The sequence below is a fragment of the Syngnathus leptorhynchus genome, chromosome 11, assembly GCF_054491065.1.
Source record: "Syngnathus leptorhynchus isolate UIUO chromosome 11, UIUO_Slep, whole genome shotgun sequence".
In the NCBI taxonomy this organism is placed as follows: domain Eukaryota; kingdom Metazoa; phylum Chordata; class Actinopteri; order Syngnathiformes; family Syngnathidae; genus Syngnathus; species Syngnathus leptorhynchus.
Genome location: NC_141205.1, coordinates 9972709 through 9994068, shown reverse-complemented (window position 1 = coordinate 9994068; position 21360 = coordinate 9972709). Strand labels below are relative to the sequence as shown.

Sequence of the window (21360 nt, the reverse complement as noted above, 5' to 3'; positions counted from 1 at the left end):
AGTGGTTTGATTGTACCAACACGCAGACATTTTGGCGAGCCAAATAGACGTCGAGGACCGACCGGATTTTTTTTATTTTTATTTAAAAATATCAAAACACAAAAAGCAGATCAGAAGTCAGCTGAGCTGCGGTTTTTTTGCGACGTTGCTTCTGGTAAACTGAGCCGGATGACCGCATTCAAACGGCCAAGTCTCACCCCAGTGAATCACCAACATGCTCCTCAAAAGCAGGTGGCAGGTTGATTTGGAAAGATGAAAATGGAATGAATGAATACCAGAGGTCAAGAGATGCGAGCGGATCGGATTGGCCTGGGAGGAGAGGTCATGCCCGGGGGTGCGTAAAATCTTTCCGAGGTGAGCTTAGGGTCACCTCTCGCCGAGGGTCCCATCTGAGGTCGTTTCACCGCCGCAGTGACTGTCATGAGAACGGCTTCAGAGCTAATTGGTTCAACCCGAGTCATAAATCCTTCTGAAATTTATGGACGTCTTTTCTGCTGAATGCGGCCCCTCGTGACCATCAAAGACAAGGGCTTTTGTTCAACTGGCTTTGACCTTCACTTCATTTTATGGCCCGAGATATTAGCTTCATGATGAGGAATTATTTATTTATGTATGTACTTTTGTTTAATGACACACCATTCCACTTCTTTTCTTTGACTATAGAGAGGATTCAAGAAGTGTGATGCAATGTTGACTAGCTGCCAGTCAATCATATCTAGACAAACAAACTACTTTATCACTCAGGGTAATTTTATGTCTTCAATGTGATTCTTATTTTCTATCATATACAGATTCTTTCAAATATGTTAAAAAAAAATTATATGGCATGTCTGCGGCGAATAATGATTTTGCCGAACATCGCGCCCCTCTTAGGTTGAATAATTATTTTTTTGGTTCTCATGAATTAATCTACTTGTAAAAGAAAATGAACAAGGTTTATGAAGAAATAATGCACACGTTTTGGACTTGGATGGTTGGACATGGGATGTTTTGGACTCATCTCTGATGATTTTTGCAAAATGCCATTTTCAATTTTCACATTTTTCCATTTCTCAGCGTAAAATAGATCCACTGTTCAGCGACAAAGACTTTGAAGCAAACAACAAAATAACCGCATACTAACCATAAGCGCTATTTTTTTTCCAATGCCAAAGGCTCTCTTGCATAAAAATAACCAATCAAGGGCGACATAAAACTGCTGAACAACAACAAACCAACATCTGTTTTTTTGGTGCATTTTTTTCACAAAATATCAACTCGCTCAAAATGTTTACATTGAATCTTTTCATGGTTGGATGTGGTGAATGGTTAAGTACCCTACAATTGACTGGCGACCAGTCCCCGGGGTGGATCTCCTGCCAAAAGTCATGTGAAATGTGTTTTAAAAAACGAGACTGGCGTACAGCAACATTTGCCGAAGATCAAATAGGATTTGGCTTGTTTCTACTTGTCCGAGGATTTGTCTGCGACGGCAAAATGGGGGGGATTAAACACCCACAACATCCGTTCCTAAGATCACACATTCCAGCCTTAAACACTGCTTTTGCTTCTTTCCTCCAGCTGTAGAAAAACATATCTGCTTACACAAGTAATGAGGTGAGAGGGCCCAGAGCCTCGCATCTTCCATTACGATGAAAAAAGTGCTACATGTATTAAATAAATCAACATGAGTAAAAAAGCTGGCAAATTGGGTCAACTCGGCTGTCCTTTCCTTGAGCCCGCAAATGTCTTTTCCTTTCCTGGATGCTTTTATTGCTCCAGCGCCAGTGTTTTTCTCTCCATGGCAACCGCATAACAGCAGAGCCCAACTCAGCTCTGACTCAACAAACAGAGCTCCACAAAATACCCATTTCAGCGCCAGGGTTTTCTCACTCAGCCCCGTAACGTACGTTCGAAAGGACGCCTCGGAAAAAAAGGTGGCGACGTTGACGCCACCGCTCGGGAATGTTGATGGGATTTGGGGGCAAGTACAGTATGTGAGGTCTGCGATATAGGGCAGTGGATCTCCGATATTATGCAAAAAAAGGAGCGCTTACAAAAAAAAGTTGGATTTTAAAGTAACACCATGACCAATGTGACGCGTAGTAGGCCTAAGGGTTCATCAAAAACTAGCGAGAGACAAAGAGGAGTTCCACAAGTGATTCATTGAGCTGTAGTTATTTATAACATATTAGCAGTATGTAATGAGTAATTAATAATTAGACGTTTAGTCATTAGAAATAATTATTAGTTCATTTAGTATTATCTATTAATTCAAAGTCATTATCTGCAAAGAATAAAGCATACATGGATATGAGAATTGCTCACTGTCGGAGTGTATTTCATCGTATTCAGGGTTGTAACGCCACAACGCCGAAGCTATTTGCTAGCCCCTCTATGATGATTTGCATTGTTTGTTAGCATCAAGCTAAATGGACATCATAAGGCAAAGTTAGATTGTTGTTTCCGTTTAGTTTTTACATCAAAACGTTTGCCGCCTCCTTTTTGAAAAAACATCTGCCAAATTGCTGCTTGTGATCAAGAACTTCCAAGTCAAATCTAACTCAAGTACAAATGGGTGATTCTTTTTGTGAATCACCGACAAAGGGCATTGGACAGACTCGTTGCTCAGGTGCCGCGTGGGTTCACGCTGACAGCAGTTGGACGGGCGGCATGCGAGCCTGGTCGGAGAGATGGGCGCGTTCAAAACGACAGCAGGTTCTGAATAAATAGACCGGACAGTTATGTAAAAGTCTGCCACTTGCGGTCTCGCCGGGCTGAGCTTTCAAGACGCGGGCCAGCAAAAGGTGAAAACAGAGCGGGGATTAGAATCAACGTCATGACGGGGAAGGTCTCCCAATCCCGCATAGCTCGTCCTTGAGGCCTGACCCTTTGCATAAATGCATTTAAAGCCACAATATCGAAAAGTGCCAGTGGTGGACAGTAACAAAGTACAAATGATCAAGTCGTGTTGTGTGCTACTGTTCATCTTGGCCGTGTTTTTTTATTCCATTGCCTTTCACTTGATGAAAACTAACTTTGGCTACCAAGTGAATTATTAATAAAAGATCCACTAATATGCACTACAAAGGCGTGTGCACTGTGTGGAGAGTATCTTTCCACATGCCAGGAAAGTATTGGAAACTATCAGTCACAAGGAGCAGAAAAACAAATGTATACACTTCTCACAGAATCTAATATCAACTCTATTAAATTTGAAGGTTTTCTGAGCTATAGTTCATATTTGTATGAGAAACACATCTCGAGCGTAAATATAAAACAGCAAAGTACAAAAACAGTACGTAGAGGGGTAATTGAGCGTGACCACGTATACTGTACTTACGTCTCTGTGCAAACTACTGGTTGATCTCTCGAAATGTCATGAAAACAGTCAATATTGGCATGAAAAACACTTCTTGGTCATTAATTTGAAGCAATCAAATGAAAAACAGCAAATGTGTATACCATGTTCTGCCTTGTGACCACATATTTTTACGCAGCGTGACGTTCATAACTTTGAAATGCCACATGCTCGGTCAGACCGTCGCAAATGGGGATCTGGTATTTTAATGAAGTTTTACTGCATAGGCCACCAGGGGGCAATATAAAGCACAGGGATACAACATGTAATATTTTTTACCAAACAAAAGAAGAGTGTGAGCAAGTCAACCACTATTTAACTTTTATTTTATCATTATTATTATTGGGCCATCCCAGTTAATGTATTCATTTCTTATTACTGGTGTCATATCTTATAAACAAAAGTGTTTTTTCTTCCAATTCATTCCAGCGAATAGCATACCCATGCCACTGTAGTACAAGATATGCTTTTTGGAATATATATATTTTTTTTGATGATTTCATACAAAACAATGTCGAAGAGGATAAAGAATATATGCTTGTGATTATTTCCGTATACCCAGTCTGCATGTGGTGTACGAATACAAGTTGCTCAAAAGTTCATAGCTACTCCAAAATCAGCGCTTGTTTTAGCATGTTTATGGCATTTGTGCAGGAGGATTATGCACGACAAAGTTAAGGTTTGCTTTCTATTTTACGGTAAGCTTCAACTGGGAGTGCCAAAAAATACAAACAAAAAAAAAAAACACCTGCAGCTTGAACTCTCAAAACAAAAATCCTAAACAGCGCGACGCGTGAATAGGCTGGGCTTGGCTGCACAGTAATGTTCTGAAATTTTCATTTTCGCCCTTGCTAATCTTTGGTACTTTTTAAACCGACCAACATTCATGCTTTTTACAAAAATCGGCTTTTCAAATTCATGCCGCACATGCACGCACGCAGAACTTCAATGCGCTCCCACCACCACCTGCCCTTGAATCATACAAATCACTTAGCATAAAAGCAGAGGATTTAGCTTGCTGCCTCCTCATTGGCTCGCTGACAGCCTTCTTGTCCTGACTAGTTATGGTGCTAAAAAAGAAAACAAGGGGGCACTCAAGTGAAACTCAAGACAACAACGTGCTCGTGTCCACGTTTCAGCTGCCGGGCCGAGCAGCTGTGAGCGCGGGGGCACTCGCGCACGACAACACCGAATGCTTGGCAAAATTCGCCGCCCCCTGCAAGATGGCCGCATAGCAGGCCGAGGCTTTTCCCTCACTTTCTTCCTCGTAGCAGAGGAGTATGCCACAGGGAGGGGAGGCCCTACACAGGAACTCAATAATAACTTTCAGCAGTCTAGCCAGGAGGCTGGAAGCCCAGACTGCGGCTGTTCCCTCCTGCCCGCCTCCCTCCCTCCGCTCAGCCCCAACACTCCTCCCAACTCCGTAATCCCCCCCCCCCCCCCCATCTCCCCCTTCCTCCCCCGCCCTGGCCTGTGTCTGCTCCACAGGACTGATGCATTTTGCAGACAGGCTTTTAAAGAGACACAGGCCCACATTTTTATGCTCTGATTCAATGCAGTGGAAGGAACCACGAAGCACCGGCGAGGCCCTCTCAGAGGAAGGGCCCTTTTTTTTTTTTCCCCCCTTTTTTCAAACGTCACCTCATTTTCTCCAAATGTAAGCGAATAAACAGGTTGAGAGTCACTCAGTGGACGTTGGCACCTTTCGATGCGTTTCTTTTCAAAGACGTAACAATGTCAAGTGCGAGCGGTGGTCTTTGCCACGGAGGAGGTCTGCTTTAATTCCCTTAAATCCCCAGCATAAGAATGTAGCACATATGTGCACATGCTCCCCGGCTGTAGGTCACATTGTGCACGCGACATTGAGACGTCCGTTATAGGCTGGCGACAACTCCTGCTGGGTTAATTCGCAACAACCCATGAAGCCAAACCCTTGCTCCCCATGTGTAAAAAGCTGGCAAAAAAAAAATCCCGCGTGAGTGAAAAGGGATGAAAACGTGACTTAAAAATTCAATTTGTTTAGTGAGCAAGCTTGGAACTCAATTGACTCTTTGGCACCTATTTTTAGGCAGCTAATTCAGTTTTTCTTGGAAATCATTTATTGGCTGTAAATCTGTACTTAAATTTGGGGGTTTAGAAAATAATACTTTTTTTTTCCCCAATGCATTTATAATTGGTGTAAATCAAACACAGATTTTTGCAATTTGTGGGCCACAGTATTGCAGGTTCCATGTTAGCAGTCCATTTTGATCCTGCTTTTTAAGCCTACAGAAATGTTCATTTTATAATGTACACCTTACGTAATTACCGGACCTACTTTTGCACCCCTCTATGAATTTGATGAGCGCCCCATGGCACGCTGAGGAAACATTAAAAATTAAACAGAGTTGAATGACACAGAAATCTACAAGGGCGTGCCTGCCAAACACGCTCTCATTTTTCTGCTGTCAGCATTTTTTCTTCTCCCCACACATGAGCTGCCGAGGGTCTCGCAAAGCCCAAACTAGCACCGGCGGCCAAAGGACAACGCTTATGTGACTCATTCATACCACAAACACCAACTTTTTATTACTCATTAATGCTTTAAAGCCCGAAGCGATGTCCCCGTTCTCTCCTTTGACTCATAAATCAATACCTGAGGTCGCCCTTTTAACGTCAATGTGGGTGTTCTAAAAAATCGAGAGTGGAATTTGAAAGACCTTGTAAAAGTGAAGGGAGTGGTCGCCATTTTAGTCACGGCCGCATCATTGCTAGCTGAAATAATTCTTTGGTCTCTGAACTATCAAAATAAATTAGAGCAAGATTAATCATCGCAAAACTTTTTTACAATTGTACAATTCTGTTTTGCCACAAATCAAATTTGGTGACAGTCAAATGAAACCCCCAAGATGAATTTGTGGGTGTAAAATGTACACCTTGGCATAGTTCAAGAACATTTGGTAATTTCACCAAAGCCTTCTAAATCACGTTGATGGTTCACTGGCTGGCAATAAGGTGGACCAGTCAGGTCGCCACTTGTGTCGTTTTGTTTGTTAAAGTGTGACGAATAGAAATGGCCTGAAAAATTGCAGTTTGGCACACTTAAAGAAATTCAAATTTCAAAAACTGAAGTCTTCTGGTAATAAGGTTGACAAATGGGCGTTTGCGTTGTTGTGGGCGTGAACACGAGCGACTTGATTCCTGCCCAGTCGAAACGGCTCCTCGCCTTAACCGTACAGTTAATGTTTTTGATGCAGGCCGTGTGACTCTAAAATTTACATGACTTCCTGAGGCAAAAATAACGATTCGAAAGACAAGTTCTGTGATTGTCTGCAATCGGAATCTGCTCTATATTTCTTGCTGTGGCTTTAATTTGTGTGAACTCCACTCTGACGCACACAGCGGAGCAATTTTGAGGCCAAGGATAATGTTTTCAAATGAGTCTCTTTGCTAGGAAAAATAACAGTTTGGGAGGTACACGGCAGCGACCATATGTTTGCCGTACAAGTAATAAGGTTAGAATGATTGACACGGCTCCAGAACCTTCACGAATCCACGTCGTCGCAAAGGGCCTAACAACAGAACAAAAGATGAAATCTCTCCGGGAGGTATCCCTGCCAGAGTCAGCAAAGCGGACCTCATTGTGGAAAACCTAGAAACCCACTCACATCCAGTTTCACAAGCACTCCGTCAGCCTCTTCAAACCCGGATGAGAACTATTCCAGCAGGAGATGAGCAAGACTCTCAAGCAGTGGAGATGAAGATGGGTCCTTCAAAGTCTGGCTTTTTTTTTTTTTTTTTTTGGCTTCCTTCTAATGCCACTTTGGTGCAAACATGAAGCCACCTGACTAATCAGGCTGGATGTGAGGGCTTGTGATACAAAAAAAACAAAAAACAAATGAGTGTTCGCGAGCCTGTGGTGTGCCGGGTTGCTTTGAAGAGCGTGACGCATAGCCAAATAACACCAAGCCATTGAATCATCGTCACTGTTTACGTAGTCACATAATTCAGCACCATCTGCACCGCTCGTCGTTAGAGCGGCATTACACGAGAAACAGAAAAGTTGAATCTTCGACATATTTCCACAAATGTTCACAAGCTTTGGTTTTATACAAGGAAAAAAAAAAAAAGATTGAAAAAAATTCAGCTGAGGCCAAGGGGCATTGTTACATTGGAAAGTCCCCGATTGCACTAGTTTTTTTTTTTTTATTGCTTTTCATGGTACGATACGTCGTCATCGAGGCTTTTCGGCAAAAACTTGTCCGGGGGAAACAAACATCATAATGACGTTCAATTGATGTCATAGTGAGTCATGGTGGAACAAAACTCTAATGTGTACCCTCGCCAAAATGTTGTGTTCTTCATTGGTCTATGCACATCCCTAACAAATTTGTGTGAAATTTGGGTTTGGTTTTCCCTGTGTTCAACCGCAAATACAAATAAAACAATAAAACAATAAATAAATAAATAAAACAATAAATAAAACAATAAATAAATAAATAAATAAAAAAAGACCCATTGAAATTATTTGGAGCGCCATTATTCTTTTGTAGCAACCCTCAGAAAACACGGTACAGTCCATGGAATATAATTCACAAACATAAGCACACACTCCAGTTTTTGAGGAGAATGGGTAGAAAATGGGTTGACTAACATGCCTGAGTAAAACCAAATTACTAGAAATGGTTGGGAACGCAAAGTTGTCGGAGTGACTGCAGTCTCTGCAACGACCTTGAACAGGATACAATGGCTTAGAAAAACAAATGTATGCATGACCCACAGACCCATAATGAACCTCAATGCACTTGGATGTACGTTTTCTCTCGAGAGCCTCACAGCCATTCTTATTCCAAGAAGAATTCTTATTCCTTGCTCTGGGAACTTTGACCTCGCCGTCCCTTCCTTCACCTTACAAGGCAGATGCCGGCAGGAGGGGTGATGTAGGCGTAGAGGCAATGAACTTCTGACCTGTCATTCAGATTGCAGAGGAAGCTTTGCAGCCCGGGGGCAACCAGAGTCCACCATCCACTCTGGCTCTCCTCACCCTGCCATCCCATAAACCGCCTGTAAAAAAAAAAAAAAAAAAAACAACCTCTCGCTCCCCCATTTTTATGGCTGCCAGATGGCAGGGAGGCCTTCTTGCCTCTGGACTTGCCTCTCTCTAGTCTAGTAAAACCAGTTGACCTTAGTGGAGTTATTTATGAAAAGGCTGGAAACAACATACAAACAATCGAAGGCGCACCTCGGCGACCAGGCGGCGCTGTCCAGATGTAGCGCCTCCACCCAGGTACACCCCCACTTCCCTCCTCCTTCTGTGTGAATAGGTTTTATTTGCCTGACTTGGGCGTGAGCGCGGGACTTTGGCAGAGTCTACAATTTCTCCCCAAACAAACAAGAGCCGTCTGCATTCCCGTCCAAGCTCGGACCGCGCCGCCGCCGTCTGGCTCGCGGCTCCTGCGTTTTTCCTACTTCACCTTACGCAAACATTCTCAAGAGCGCCGAGAAAAAAAGCGAACAAATCGTCTCCTCTCTTCAACTTTCTCGCTCTGACCAGCCGGCGCTGAGCAAACCGGACTCAAATATTTTCACTCGCTTGTCACTTGTGTAGGAGTCGTGGCCTTTGCCGGCGGGTTCGGACCGAGGCCAAGGTCCAACGCGGAGTTGGGTGGGAACGGGGTTAAAAGGACAGATCTTCGCCTTGTTATTTAAAAAAAAAAAAAAGAAGCAGACTTGTCAATGAATTTCTGAACGTGAATATATTTGGAAAACCTTCAATCACCCGTACTGCATCTCTCGTATCGAGATCTAATCGTTTTTAACTAGTGAGATCTCACGCAGCGATTTTTTTTATGCATCGACGGTTTTCTAGATTATAAACGGCGTCAGAACAACAAATTAAACCATAGCACTGATTTTATGGCACTATTTAGACAAGAGGGAGTGGGGGGGCCTGAGGGGGTGCTTGTCTGCGCTATGTTTCCTCCCGCGCGGCACACAAGTAGTTGTGGGCAGCCGAGCAAAAGTGCAGCCTCAGCACTTCCCTCCATACTCTCCAGTTTCAAGCCAAGACAAGCGAGAACAAAGGCGGATGAGCGAAACTGCCGCAGAGGTAATGAGGACGGAGGCGCGCCATATCCGCAGCGGGCCGCGCCGCAGTCGAGTCCTTTTGACTCGAGGATGCCTCACGCACTCTGACCCCCATCTCCCGTCCTTCTCCTTCCTTCTTTCTATCTCCCGCCAAATGGAAACCACAGAGTGGTTGGAATGTACATGTGCAAGACCGGAAAAGTTGGACGTTGCATTCTAATGGCTCGCCGAGCTCCCGCATAGAAAAACAATGAATTCGGATGAAAAAGCCGATGCTAATAATGCAGTCAAGAAATCAGCCAGAAGGAGTTCTGATGAGTGACGCAAAGTACTGGAAATCTTTGACAACGCCGACTAAGCCAAATGTGACGTTCAGTATGAGAATGGACATAAATTGTCGAGATATCTGGCAAGATTTGATCTTAACGCAAGCTTCTTTTTTTCTTTTTTTTTTTGTGAGGGGGGACGAAAAAGAATGAAAACCACCATCCATTCAATTTTTATGGCTTGTCCTCATTAGGAGTGTGAGCTGGAGTCTGAAGATGGAAATCCGGGTCCAGAAAGTCAAAACCTTTAGCCACATATGAGCCACAGGTAAATAATCTCATTGATTAGAGAAATCTTTGGCCAAAGTCAAATTGTGGCAGACCTTTAACGTTATGGTCAATTTTACACTGATGGACAATTTTAGCAAGGAAGCCATGTATGGCCAAAGATTCAAAGCCCAAAATAAGCAAACAGTGAGGCACACCTTCTATCCACTAGTCCACCGTGCCTCCTTGGTCACCAGTGTGCTTTTACAATAACATAGCGACAACAGAAGACAACAATGGCGCCAAGTTGGTGATGTGAGAGGAACTGTGGCGCAGACTAGTGGAAATGTACACGATTTATTGCGGAAGGAGAATCCTAATTAAAACTACCGACACGCCCTTTCTCCCAAGAGTCAAAACGTATGCGGAGCGTCGGTTCCGCGTCTTGCCTTTTGACGATCGCCTTTTTTGGCAGCCTGTAAGAAGCCGTGTGTCAGAGGTGCTTCATGCCAGCCCCACCCCATTAAGAGCCAAGCCTGCACACCATATGTTTCCATTTTACTGATAGGGTGGAAATGACCTCAACACTGTAAAAGATGACAGGGGTGCTTGTGCTGTTCACCAGATGTGTTTGCAGAAGGGGGAGAAAACCATTCGCCTGAAGAATTTCTCCAGCGGTGACTGAGGGTTCAAGTTGAGCTCCAGAAGGTTGCTGGAATATCTCAGCAGCACCTCGTGGAGGGTGGGGGTGTGGGAGGGGGGGGGGTGGACTAGGAGGGGTGGGAGGGTCCCGCACCTGCTGTGGCCACAAAAGCAACTTCCTCCCACTGATCCCGATTTTCGGTTACAGCGACAAAAGGCGGAGAAATTAGGGAGCGGTGTTGACGATGGGGCGGCTAATCTCTTTGGAGCCACTCATTATGTCGCAGCGGGGCGTACAGTGCGGCAGCTGGAAGGGAGATGGAAAGCGCGGGGGGACGGACGGGGGGGGGGGGGGCATCTTTGTGAGGATGATGCTGCCAACAATGCCCTTTTGTCACCTCTGGAATCATTCATACATTCTATATACGACACATGATCCAAACACTGACATTTTTTTTTATGCAACAGATATTTCAAAAAAGCCCATGATGATGATGACAGTGAGGAACTGTGACAACATGGCTCCGTCATAATTGTGCCTTCACTTTCCATTATGCAAAGCTAGATCACTCCGATTTTGCTGACTGTGGATTATTACTAGTGCAATACTTCTGCTTACTTCAATTACGCAAGGTGGCTATTGTAAAAAAGTGACATACTCATCCTATAACTACCAAGTTGCTGCCATTTTCCCATCTACTGTTTACAACAAAACTCCACGACACAATTGGTAGTTATTTTCGAGTTGTTGTACTTTGTATTTATTTCCGTTGTCACGAGTAGCCGCAAAGTCCACTTAGCGCAAGTCAGGCTGGAAAAAAGCCAGGTAACCTCATGATGCTATGATAAAGAGCAAGCATGGCAGATCCCCGGAGTGACAGTTTTATACCCAAAGCGTCACTCCAGCAGAGCGTGCCCAATGCATTTGATACGGGCAACCTGCTGACAATGCCGCATGGCTCCATCTCACATAAAACGGCACGGATGAAAATATGGACGTTCGTGCTCTGTGATTGGACGGCGACCAGTTCAGGGTGTAGTCTGCCTTTGGCCTGGATAGGCTCCAGCACCCACCGTGACCCCGAACAGGATAAGCGGTGTTGAAAATAGATGGATGGATGATTCTTCAGTGAACATAACATGCATGTTTTTGGAATGTGGGAGGAAGCCAGGGCCCCAGAGGAAACCCACGCAAACGCGGCCGAGAACATGCAAAGTCCACACAAGAAGGCCGCAACCATGATTAGAGCCTCGGAATTGAGAGGCAGACATGTAAGCACTTATCTTCTGTGCCTACTTAAAACATAGTTGGGCTAATTAGTAGATGACGGCAACCGTTTGAAAATAAATTCTATTACAATTGGGAAAATGTGTTATAGATAATAAATAAAGCACGATCAATGGCCATTCAGAAGATTGCCAAGTAGCTAGTCATCTCAATTTTGAATCAAATTTCTCTTTTGTTGACAATTAAAAAAAAATCCAAATATTTTTGCGGCACCAATTAGCCAGCTTGCTAATGATCTGACTCACCCGCTACAATTTAAAAATTATTTTCAAATAGCCTATTGCATTAAAATACAACTTCAAAAGTACATTATTTGATGTTAGAACATTACAACTTGCAATTAACCACATATAAAGTGGTAGGATTAATAATTAAGTGTGTGGTTCCTTGTAAATGTTTTCCAGCTTTCCATCCGTCCATCCATCCGTCCTCTGTATGTAGGCCAGTGTGAGTGGAGGTAGAGATGTAGTCGTAGAAAGCAATGAGAGGGGGGAGTGTGGTGAAATTGGAGGCCAGCCCATACAGGTCTGCTCTACAGCGTGCATGTCCTCCAGGGTCGACCCCCCCGTGTCAAATGGAGGAGGTGAACGGTCTCGTTGACGGAAAGGCCAGCTTTACGCAGAGCCGTGCCGCAGGGAAAAGAGTGCGTGAGACGGCGTGGGGGAGCAGCAGAAGGTCTCGCAACTGCGAGAGGTCCGTGCAGTGTGAGGTGGATCTAACGTACAGTACGTTAGAGTACATATGTGTGCCACCGTGCGCTCCGCTGCGCTTTCCTCAGAGCCGGCAAGTGCCAGCAAGTTCTTATTTAGCACAGCTCTGCTTAGCAACCACAGCCGCCCTCCAATCACTAGCGGCCGACTGCAAACCACCGTGACTTCAGTCCGACAACGCTCACCTGCCCACACGTACAAACCCACATAGACAAAACAGGCAGTTTGCGCATCAAACTATTTCTCCAGACACCGTGCTGCTCGAAGCACAGCTTCTAACAGGATTTACGCAATTTACTTTGTGTAATTGTGCTAATACATACATCTATAATGTAGCTATACAACAATTAGCTTCCAGTGACAAAAATAACAAGTATTTTATTTTCTTATGTGTGTTGATTTGGTTATGAGGCACTGCGTTTTTGAATTTTGCATTAAATTGTCTGGTCGGTTTAATGATCACAATCTAAAAAAAACAAAAACAATTTGAGTTTTAAAAGTTATGATCATTAATTCTGTTCTGAAATGTAGTCAATGCATCCAATTTAAAGTTGTGGCTTATTGTTGCTAGGCAGAATTTATATGCACAATCATTTCAGTTTCAAAGCCTTATCAGTCAAATTTAGATTTTTTTTTTTTGCCAATTTCTTGCTCATGAACCTTGTCTGTACAGAAATTTAGACATCCGCATAACTACTCCAACATTCTCAATATTGGAGTCACAACTATAAAATTGAAAATACATATTGGTGAGGCACAGAGAAACTGCATGACAGTGGAAGTCTGGTTTCATAGTGTTCCAATCGGTACCGCAGAAAAGCAAATTGATCCGGACCAACTGGTGGAAAAGTGGCTTTAGTTTTATTTTTACGTTACTTGATGCACATCCCCTTAACTCGGGTAAGGGGGGGGGGGGGTCTTAATAGTCGCTGTAGGACGTGGTAATCCCCAAACTAATTATGATTATCTTAAATAACAAGGGGAGTTGTGCGATGCAAAGCCACAAAAGCCACAGACACAAAGCACACACACAGTGTTTGGCACCGGTTGTGAAGTGCAGCGCGACCCCGCTGGTGATGGGAGCCATCAAAACACGAGGCACAAACAAGATTTGGACCAAAAGCTGTCTCAACACAGAGCAGTCTGTTTGCTTTTAGCCGCGTGAGCTAATCCTCCTCGCTAGCTCAGCTTTGGAGGTGGTCGATGGGCGGATTGGAGGCAGAAGCGGCATGCCGATTTGTCATATGGCACCAGCAGGGCCCGCTTCTGCTCCGATGTGGTCCAACACCGGTGGAGCTTTAGGAGGGTGCAGGGTTTGAATGTAACGCATATGCACACAGCTACTCTTGTCGGGGTTTTTAACCTCCAGCATTATATTAAGGATAAGGCAAATTACTGGTTCATTGATCAAGGCTTGGAAATCCCTGCAGCGGGATGTGCTCGAGACCACAAATAGGTTGACCTCTAATTGTCCCATTTTTTTTTCTTATCGGAATTCAATTCAATCATCAAAATCGGCATCAACCTCAATACAAAACTATATATGTCGGCTCCAGACAGGGAATGGAGCAACACAGTTAGACAGACAGCACTTCTTTATTCTCGACGAAAATTATTACATGCAGTTTCGATACGTCTTGCAATTTTTCCAATGTCTTCCAATTGTATTTGGGCTAAAATGTAGACGGGGGTAAAGTATTTCAATAAAGTATCTCTGGAACATCTTCCTCGCACTGTACGTGCTGAGCTGCTGCGCTACATCCGATGCACGCTCTAATTAGCGTGTTCCATAGGGGATCCTTATAGGCCCCCACAAGCTTGATGATGATGTGAAGCCCGTCTCTTGTTACTGAGAGATGGCACAGGTCTGGATGTGTAAGGCTTCAGCATTCCTGCATTCCAAGAGTTAGGCGGGCGGGATTATGGGAGTTCCAACTCCTAGCCGCCTCACCGCTCACCGCACCCCTCGACTGCAGAGGCTTAGCGTCTCAACCAGCAGCAGATGCAGACCAAGATTTCCTGTCTCTGCAGCAGATGGGATTGATTCTTAATCACAGGGCTGCAAATCGGGCGGTGATCGGGGGAGAAATTGATGATGACTAACCCAATACGGGCATCTGTTCTGTGGCTGACGGAGCAGGCGACACTGATCAGCGCTAATCACTTGATTCCCTTACTGCACACGCACAGCAAGTCACTTGGAAAGGTTTGATGTTGTCTTACAAGAGACTTTGACATTTTTTTATCTTGTCTTACAAGAGACTTGATATTTTTCTGATGTTTTGCAATTTGTGCTGCTCCAAATCCTTGGATATGGCTATGGTCGTCATCATCTGGTCATCAGACATGCAGACCCCATTCTTAGCTCCATTAACAACCAAGATGAAGAACGGAGAGCACGCTCGGATTTCCCACCCGAGAAGAGGCTGGAGGTTACGAAGCCCTCCGTGCTGCACCCAAAAGAGACAAGACCCTTGTAACAAAAAGAGAAAAGGGGCTGCACTTCACAGCCTGTGAAAGGCCGGCCCTGGAACAAAGGAGGCGGCAGATCTTTAGCCCGCATCAGCCATGACAGAACCCCAGCTGACACTCTTTTAACATGGGGTCACCCCTGGGAGAATGGAGGCCACAACCCCTGGGAGCTCCTGACACGCCGTCCACGCAGCGGCCAAACGCTGGCCCGTATGCACCGCGGCGACAAGGTGACGGTTTCCCTTGGGGGCGGGGGATGCTCAAAGGACAAGAGGAAGAGTGGGCGAGAGGGAGGGGAGGGTCAGATGAAGATGAGAGAAAAGACCGAAGGCCACAATGGAAGCCAAAGTCTAAGGGACATACAAGAATAAGCCCACTCGGGGTACGGCGGGCAGGCGGGCCCGTCAAGGATGTCATGTTGCGGCTTCCTAGAGGTCAGCAGACAGATGGGAATGGAAATGAGCCGGCCCTGAGAGCTCATTTTAATCTGCCAGCCAACGGATGATCCTGTCATTATGTACGCTTGTTTATATGCTAGCGTGCTGGAGGGCCAAAACATAACAAACCTACCCTAGCAAAAACATAAGGCACAACTGTGAGTTTATAATATTTGGTTTCAAGTTTATTCTTGCTCTTCGTTTTTTTATTCATTTCTTTATGTAGCATGCTGATGTTTATAGACAGCATCGACACTGGCAAATCAGTAATCGGTTTTTTTCTTTAAAAAAAGAATATAAAAAAATGCGTTTTTATGTGGTTATTAAAAAAAAAATATATGAAATTCATCAACTGGTTCCACTGGATTGTATTTTGTTAGTTAAACCTTGGCAAACATGGAAGTTGTGGAAGTAGTAGTAGATGCTATTTTCACATATGTAATACTTTAATCGTGCCGGCTAAGTGGAAGCACAAGCCCTTGACGCTCGCTTGATTGGTTCATGCCATGTTTGAGGCTAATTTCTCCCAGTGAGAGGAACAATGTGATGAAAAATGGCATAAATTGGCCTCAGTTGAATGACTTTAATAGTTGTCATTAAAAAAAAAAAAAAAAAAGGGACTAACGTATGCCCTTCCGTGGAAACGTTAATGATTTTGGCCACAAAACTGCTCCAGAACGCATCCAATTTCCAGTTTTTAGAGCTTTTAATGCAAATGAGTTACATACAGTGTTGACCCATTGGAGCGACCTTTTTTATTTTTTAAACTTATGTCAAAGTTTGGCAATTAAAAATCAAAAAGTTCTCTCGTCGGGTGCTGGTTAACTGGATCTCTTTTGCATCCTTTATCACACAACCATCTGGCCAGTGGATGAGATGTGATTGGTCGGTTAAAGTGGGGGTGGGGTGGAGTGCTTGACTGTGTCGGTGTCTTTGGTAAAGGTCAAAAGGTCATGGCCCTTTGACAACACATCTCAAGGCCTGCCCGGCCCGCAGCCGTCGCTCTCGCCGGAGCGTTCGGCAACGGGCGAAATGTCAGACGCGATGCGGAATCAACACAATGACGAACCTCCCCCCCCCGCCCCCCAAACCTCTCAATCATAATTACACTCAGTTTAATTGGAAGACTTACTATGTCTACAGCAGCCTGTTTAAGCAGCAAAGAAAGTCATCGGGCCTGAATTAGTCTGGTTCTTACCAATTAGCGAAAATCCATTGCGTCAAGATGAAGCGACAACATAGCAAAGTGGTTTAATTATTATTTATTTTTTTTCTTGTGGTTTCTGACCCATGGATCTTTACAACAGCCCATTTAGGCAACAAACTTGAGTTGGTCAGGCATTAATGCAGCTGTAACTATTTACATACAAGCTTGTTCTATGTGGCTCAGAACGGTCCAATCAAATTGCACTCTATTGTGGGTTGCTCGGATGTTTAAAGTCAGACATTTAGACAACAAACTAGTCGAGCTATAATTATTGCCACACACTACCATTTGCTGCCAAGTCATAAAATCCATCTTGTTTGTAATACTTCATGGAAGACTAATAGTAAATTTTTACGGCTTGCCATTTAGGCAGAAAAAACATCATCGGGCCTTAATTTTTAAATTAATTCGGTCTCCCACTGCTGCTTCCAACTCAAATAGTAATAATATGAATGAATGAATGAACGAACGAACGAACGAACGAATGACGGCACTCCCTGGAATCCCCAATCTTAAGAGCAGACAGGCGAGTTGTGTCTCTTATAAATAAAGCCGCATGACGTGCAAGGGTGTCTGAGGCCGGCCGATAACGTGGAGTCTTTTTGTGTTTGGCCAGCTTAAGCTTGGTGTGCGAGCCGCCGTCTGGCCTTTGAGCAGCTTGGCCTGTCAGGTTGATGTATGGCAGCAGTGCTGGTGTGCGGCTCCCCGAGGAGCGTGGCCTGTCTGCTAAGTGGGACACAACTGACAGTAAACCGCGGCCAAAATGCACTGCCCTAACATCCCCCCCCCCCTCCCCTATCCATCTCTCCGTCATGTGTAAAACACACACACTGTCAAAGGTTGCCTGCACAGCCTTCTGTTTTTTTTCTAGATGACAAATAATACCGGTGATACATCAGCATCTGGTTGGCGACACTTGTGTCAGTCAAATAAAAGATGAATTCATTGGCAAAGCACAAATCATCTTTCGCCATTGAAATACCATTAATCTGTTCTAAAAAAAAAAAAAACTACAGTTGAGAATGTCATAAATATATAATTGCTTGGTGCTGAATTAACAGATTTTAAATTTGATGCTTAATAGCAAGCAGCAGCTAACTAATTGACTAAAATCAAGCCTGCAAATTCAAACAGGGGGTAAACAAACGTCACCGTCCGATCGTGAAGGAACATGTTGGATCTCATTTCGGCAGCTACATGAGCGCTGCCGACTCGGTTGATCAGAAGCGAGTAAAGCTAAACTGCGGCAGGGTTTTTTACTTTCTGGACTTCTGGTGCCCAAGTCGCTTGCCATGCAATGCCCATGAAAGATCACATGTGCTTCAACACCTACCTGAGTAGCTCTGTTGGAAGAACACAAGCATCTTAATCTCAAGGTTGTGGGGTCATGCCCCCGCCTTAGGTGAAACTTGTTATGCAACATCTAAGATTGCCCATGGCTTTTCCTAACATGTTCCATTGTTTCTTGTCAGTTTTGCAACTTTGCTCAGTTTTCATGACTTCGATTGCCCTCTGATGACACATCTCCAGGCTGGCACTCAGAGTATGGCAATGCCCACAGAGCTGTCTACTCATTTGTGAGTGTCCCACACAGCAGCTGCTGTGTGACCGAGCCACGCAGCCAAGTCAGCCAGCATCCCCCCCCCGCAACCACCCACCCTGTCTTCTATGCTCTTTTGTCCAGAATGACCCACGCAGGACGCCATCACAGTGACACCCACGCGCAGTTTATCCCACCAGGACACACACACACATGTATATATCCATATCCCAAACCTCATTAAACTCTTAACCCCATCACCACCTTAAAATAGCCTTCATCTACCCCCTCCTCCTCATCCTACCTAAAAAACCCCATCAGATCTCCATTTATCTTAATGTAGAGGGGGCGTTTGGTACATTTGGTACATTTCTAAACCCAAATGTGCACAATGGTAGGAAAATATTCACGTGTCCGTACAAGAAAATGTTGTCTCTTATATTTGGAGTCTTTTGTTATTTTTGTTATTAGTCACAATTTCAAAGAAAAGTATAAAATGCAATTTCTGGAGGAATAGAGTGTCATTAGTTGCTGGAAATGGATTCATGGAAAATTATGGAGGGATATTGATTGATGTGGAATGATTTGAGTGGAAAATGTGCAATGTGTTGGTGAAAATGTGGAATGATGTGGAATAATGAAAAGTTGATAAAAGGAAGAACATGCTTGTCACATTCACACAATAAAATACCTGCATGAGAGCAGGGGTGTCCCGCCACCACCTATAATTCTAAAAATAAAACCTCAGAGGAACTGTTATAAAAAGCCCACCTTCCTTCCATCCCTCCATTTTCTATAGCGCTTGTCCTGATTAGAGTTGCAATTGTGAACTGGAGCCTACCCAAGTTGATTTTGTGGTAAAAGAAGTGGGATACAACTGAATCATAAACAATCACCCAGAATTGGTCGCAAAGTAATTACAGGGCCATATAGAAAATAATCTGGGGTCTTTACATTTTGCATGTTAGGTGTACCATGTGTCTTTTGGAATGCAAGAAGACCATGCACGCACAGCGGGGGGAACATGTAAACGTCACCTGAACTAGCTGTCAATCACTTGCAGGACATATATAGACAGACGAGTGGATTCTGATTGAATCATTCAGAACATTTTAAGCGCAGTGGCTTACAATGAATGATATTAGATATCGACTTTTTAAAAGTTTGAAAACCACCGCAGTACGGATGACGCGCACCCAAGCAATGCACGAGTCATATGATGGGCACAAGTTGACAAGTTCACCAGCCATTCCTCAAAAGCAAATCAATCATCCACTTACTCTGCACGACTTCCTGGCCAACTTGCCGCTCACGTCATATTTCCCCTTCAAGTCCCTGAGCAGACGCTCCAGGCTTGCCTTCTCCTCTTTGCCGCTGTAGTCCGGGTCCAGGAGCACGTAGGCCCTCCAGTTGGCCGAGTCGAAGCCCCAGTGCACGGTCCGGTTCTCCAGTCGCTTGTGGCTGTGCACCACGAACTTTTGCGGCGGAAACATCAGCCTGCAATCCAGGCATTGCACGCAGGCGGCTCCGGGGCCCGAGTAGAGCTCCGGCACAAATAAACCCTTGCACCGGCCAAAGCATTCATGGTAAACTCGGAAGCTGCCCTCGGTGCACTCCAGCTCCAAGTGGACGCCGTTGCCGCCTCCGACGCCGTTGACACCTCCACCACCGCCTCGCTCCTTGCCTCCTCCTGCGCGGCGCGGCGGGTATGAGCCACCGTAGATGAGCGCGTTGCACAAGCGCTCGGCGTCCGTCTGCGTGATGAGGCCGCAGGAGGGCGCCGAGAAAGGCAGGATGCCCACCACCTTGAGGATCTCCAGCTGGTCGGCCGTGCAACGGGAACAGTAAATGTGCAAATCGTCGCACACTGAGTTGATCTGCTGCAGGGAAAAGTCCCGCAGCACGCTGTTGAGAATCTGCGGCAGGCAAAGGCGCTTCTCGCCGCCCACCACGAAGCAAGAGATGGGTTCGCGCTCCAGGAGCGTCTCGCACCGCTCCGTGGAGCGATCTGACGGGATGAAGAGCGGTCCGGACATTATCGGTGGAGTGTGGGCCGGCAGGCTGAGCATCATCTCGGCTTTAGCGTCCTTGAACAGGGACTCCTGGTGGGGCCAGCGGGCGGAGAACGCCGCTGGTCCGCTGAGGGAGCGCATGGAGCTGAGATGGAACTGCTTCAGAGTTTGCTGAAGTCCAGGGTGAGGCTGGAAGCTGTTCACCTCCATCTTTTTATTTAGACAAAAAATAAGAAGGAAAAACTCGGGGAAAGAATCGCTTTACTTATTTCGAGGCGTCTCGTTCACTCTGCGTCTGAGCTGAGCATTTCCACGCCGCCAGTCAGACAGCTTCCCCCGGACAAGGAGCAGCTTCCCTTCCCGGTGCGGCCCATTCAGGAAAAAAAAAAAAAAAGATCCACAGAAGCGTGTCCTCTCTCTCTCCCTCTAATAAACAACCTCCAGAGGCGGAAAAATCCGCAAAAGAAAACTCAGCATACAATCACGAGTGTTGTTCCTTACGCGCTCCAAAGCCGTTTTACGCACTTCTATGTGCGCTTCATATGTCTCTCTCTCTCTCGCTCTCTCTCCTCCCTCTCTTGCGTCTACGTCTCTCTCTCTCTCCTCCCTCCCTCTCTCACTCTGTTTGTTTGTGTCTGCTTCAGTCATTGAATCCCAGCCAGGAATGTGACTGACTCCCCGGGCTTTGGCTCTTCCCGCAGACAGCTGTGCCTCCCACTGCTACATGGCAGCTGCACACAAAAAAAAAGGAAAAGGAAAAAAAAAAAAAGAATCCTTCCGAAGTGAGTCGCGGGGTGGAGCTGAGAGGGGAAATATGTTGCATAAGGGCGGAAAAAAAGATTCAAAATGTTTAGAGCACAAATTCGCGCCACTAAAATCTAAATGTAAAAGAAATCCCTATTTAAAAAAAAAAATACAACTTGTTTTATTTCCTTTAATTTAAAAATATTTTTTTCGGTATACTTCGGATGAAACATTGAAAAAAGATGACCAGTTATCTTTGATGATGTTCATACTGTCTTCAATTTGGCAAATTATTTCGATACTTTCTTTTCATAAAATTGAGTTTTACTTACCTGCCAAACTTTTTCTTTGAATAGATAACCAGTTGTT

The 21360-nt window shown here is 44.9% G+C and overlaps 1 protein-coding gene across 1 annotated transcript in view; it reads right to left on the bottom strand.

Annotated features, from left to right (window-relative positions):
• Positions 1–20873, bottom strand: part of LOC147049446 (ski oncogene-like) — a 31147-nt gene extending 10274 nt beyond the window's left edge. The window contains exon 1 of the mRNA XM_085924474.1: positions 19516–20873. Within this exon, the coding sequence (XP_085780600.1) occupies positions 19516–20457 (942 nt within the window). The 5' untranslated portion in view covers positions 20458–20873. The remainder of the gene's footprint in view (positions 1–19515) is intronic.
• Between the last annotated feature and the right edge of the window lie 487 nt (positions 20874–21360).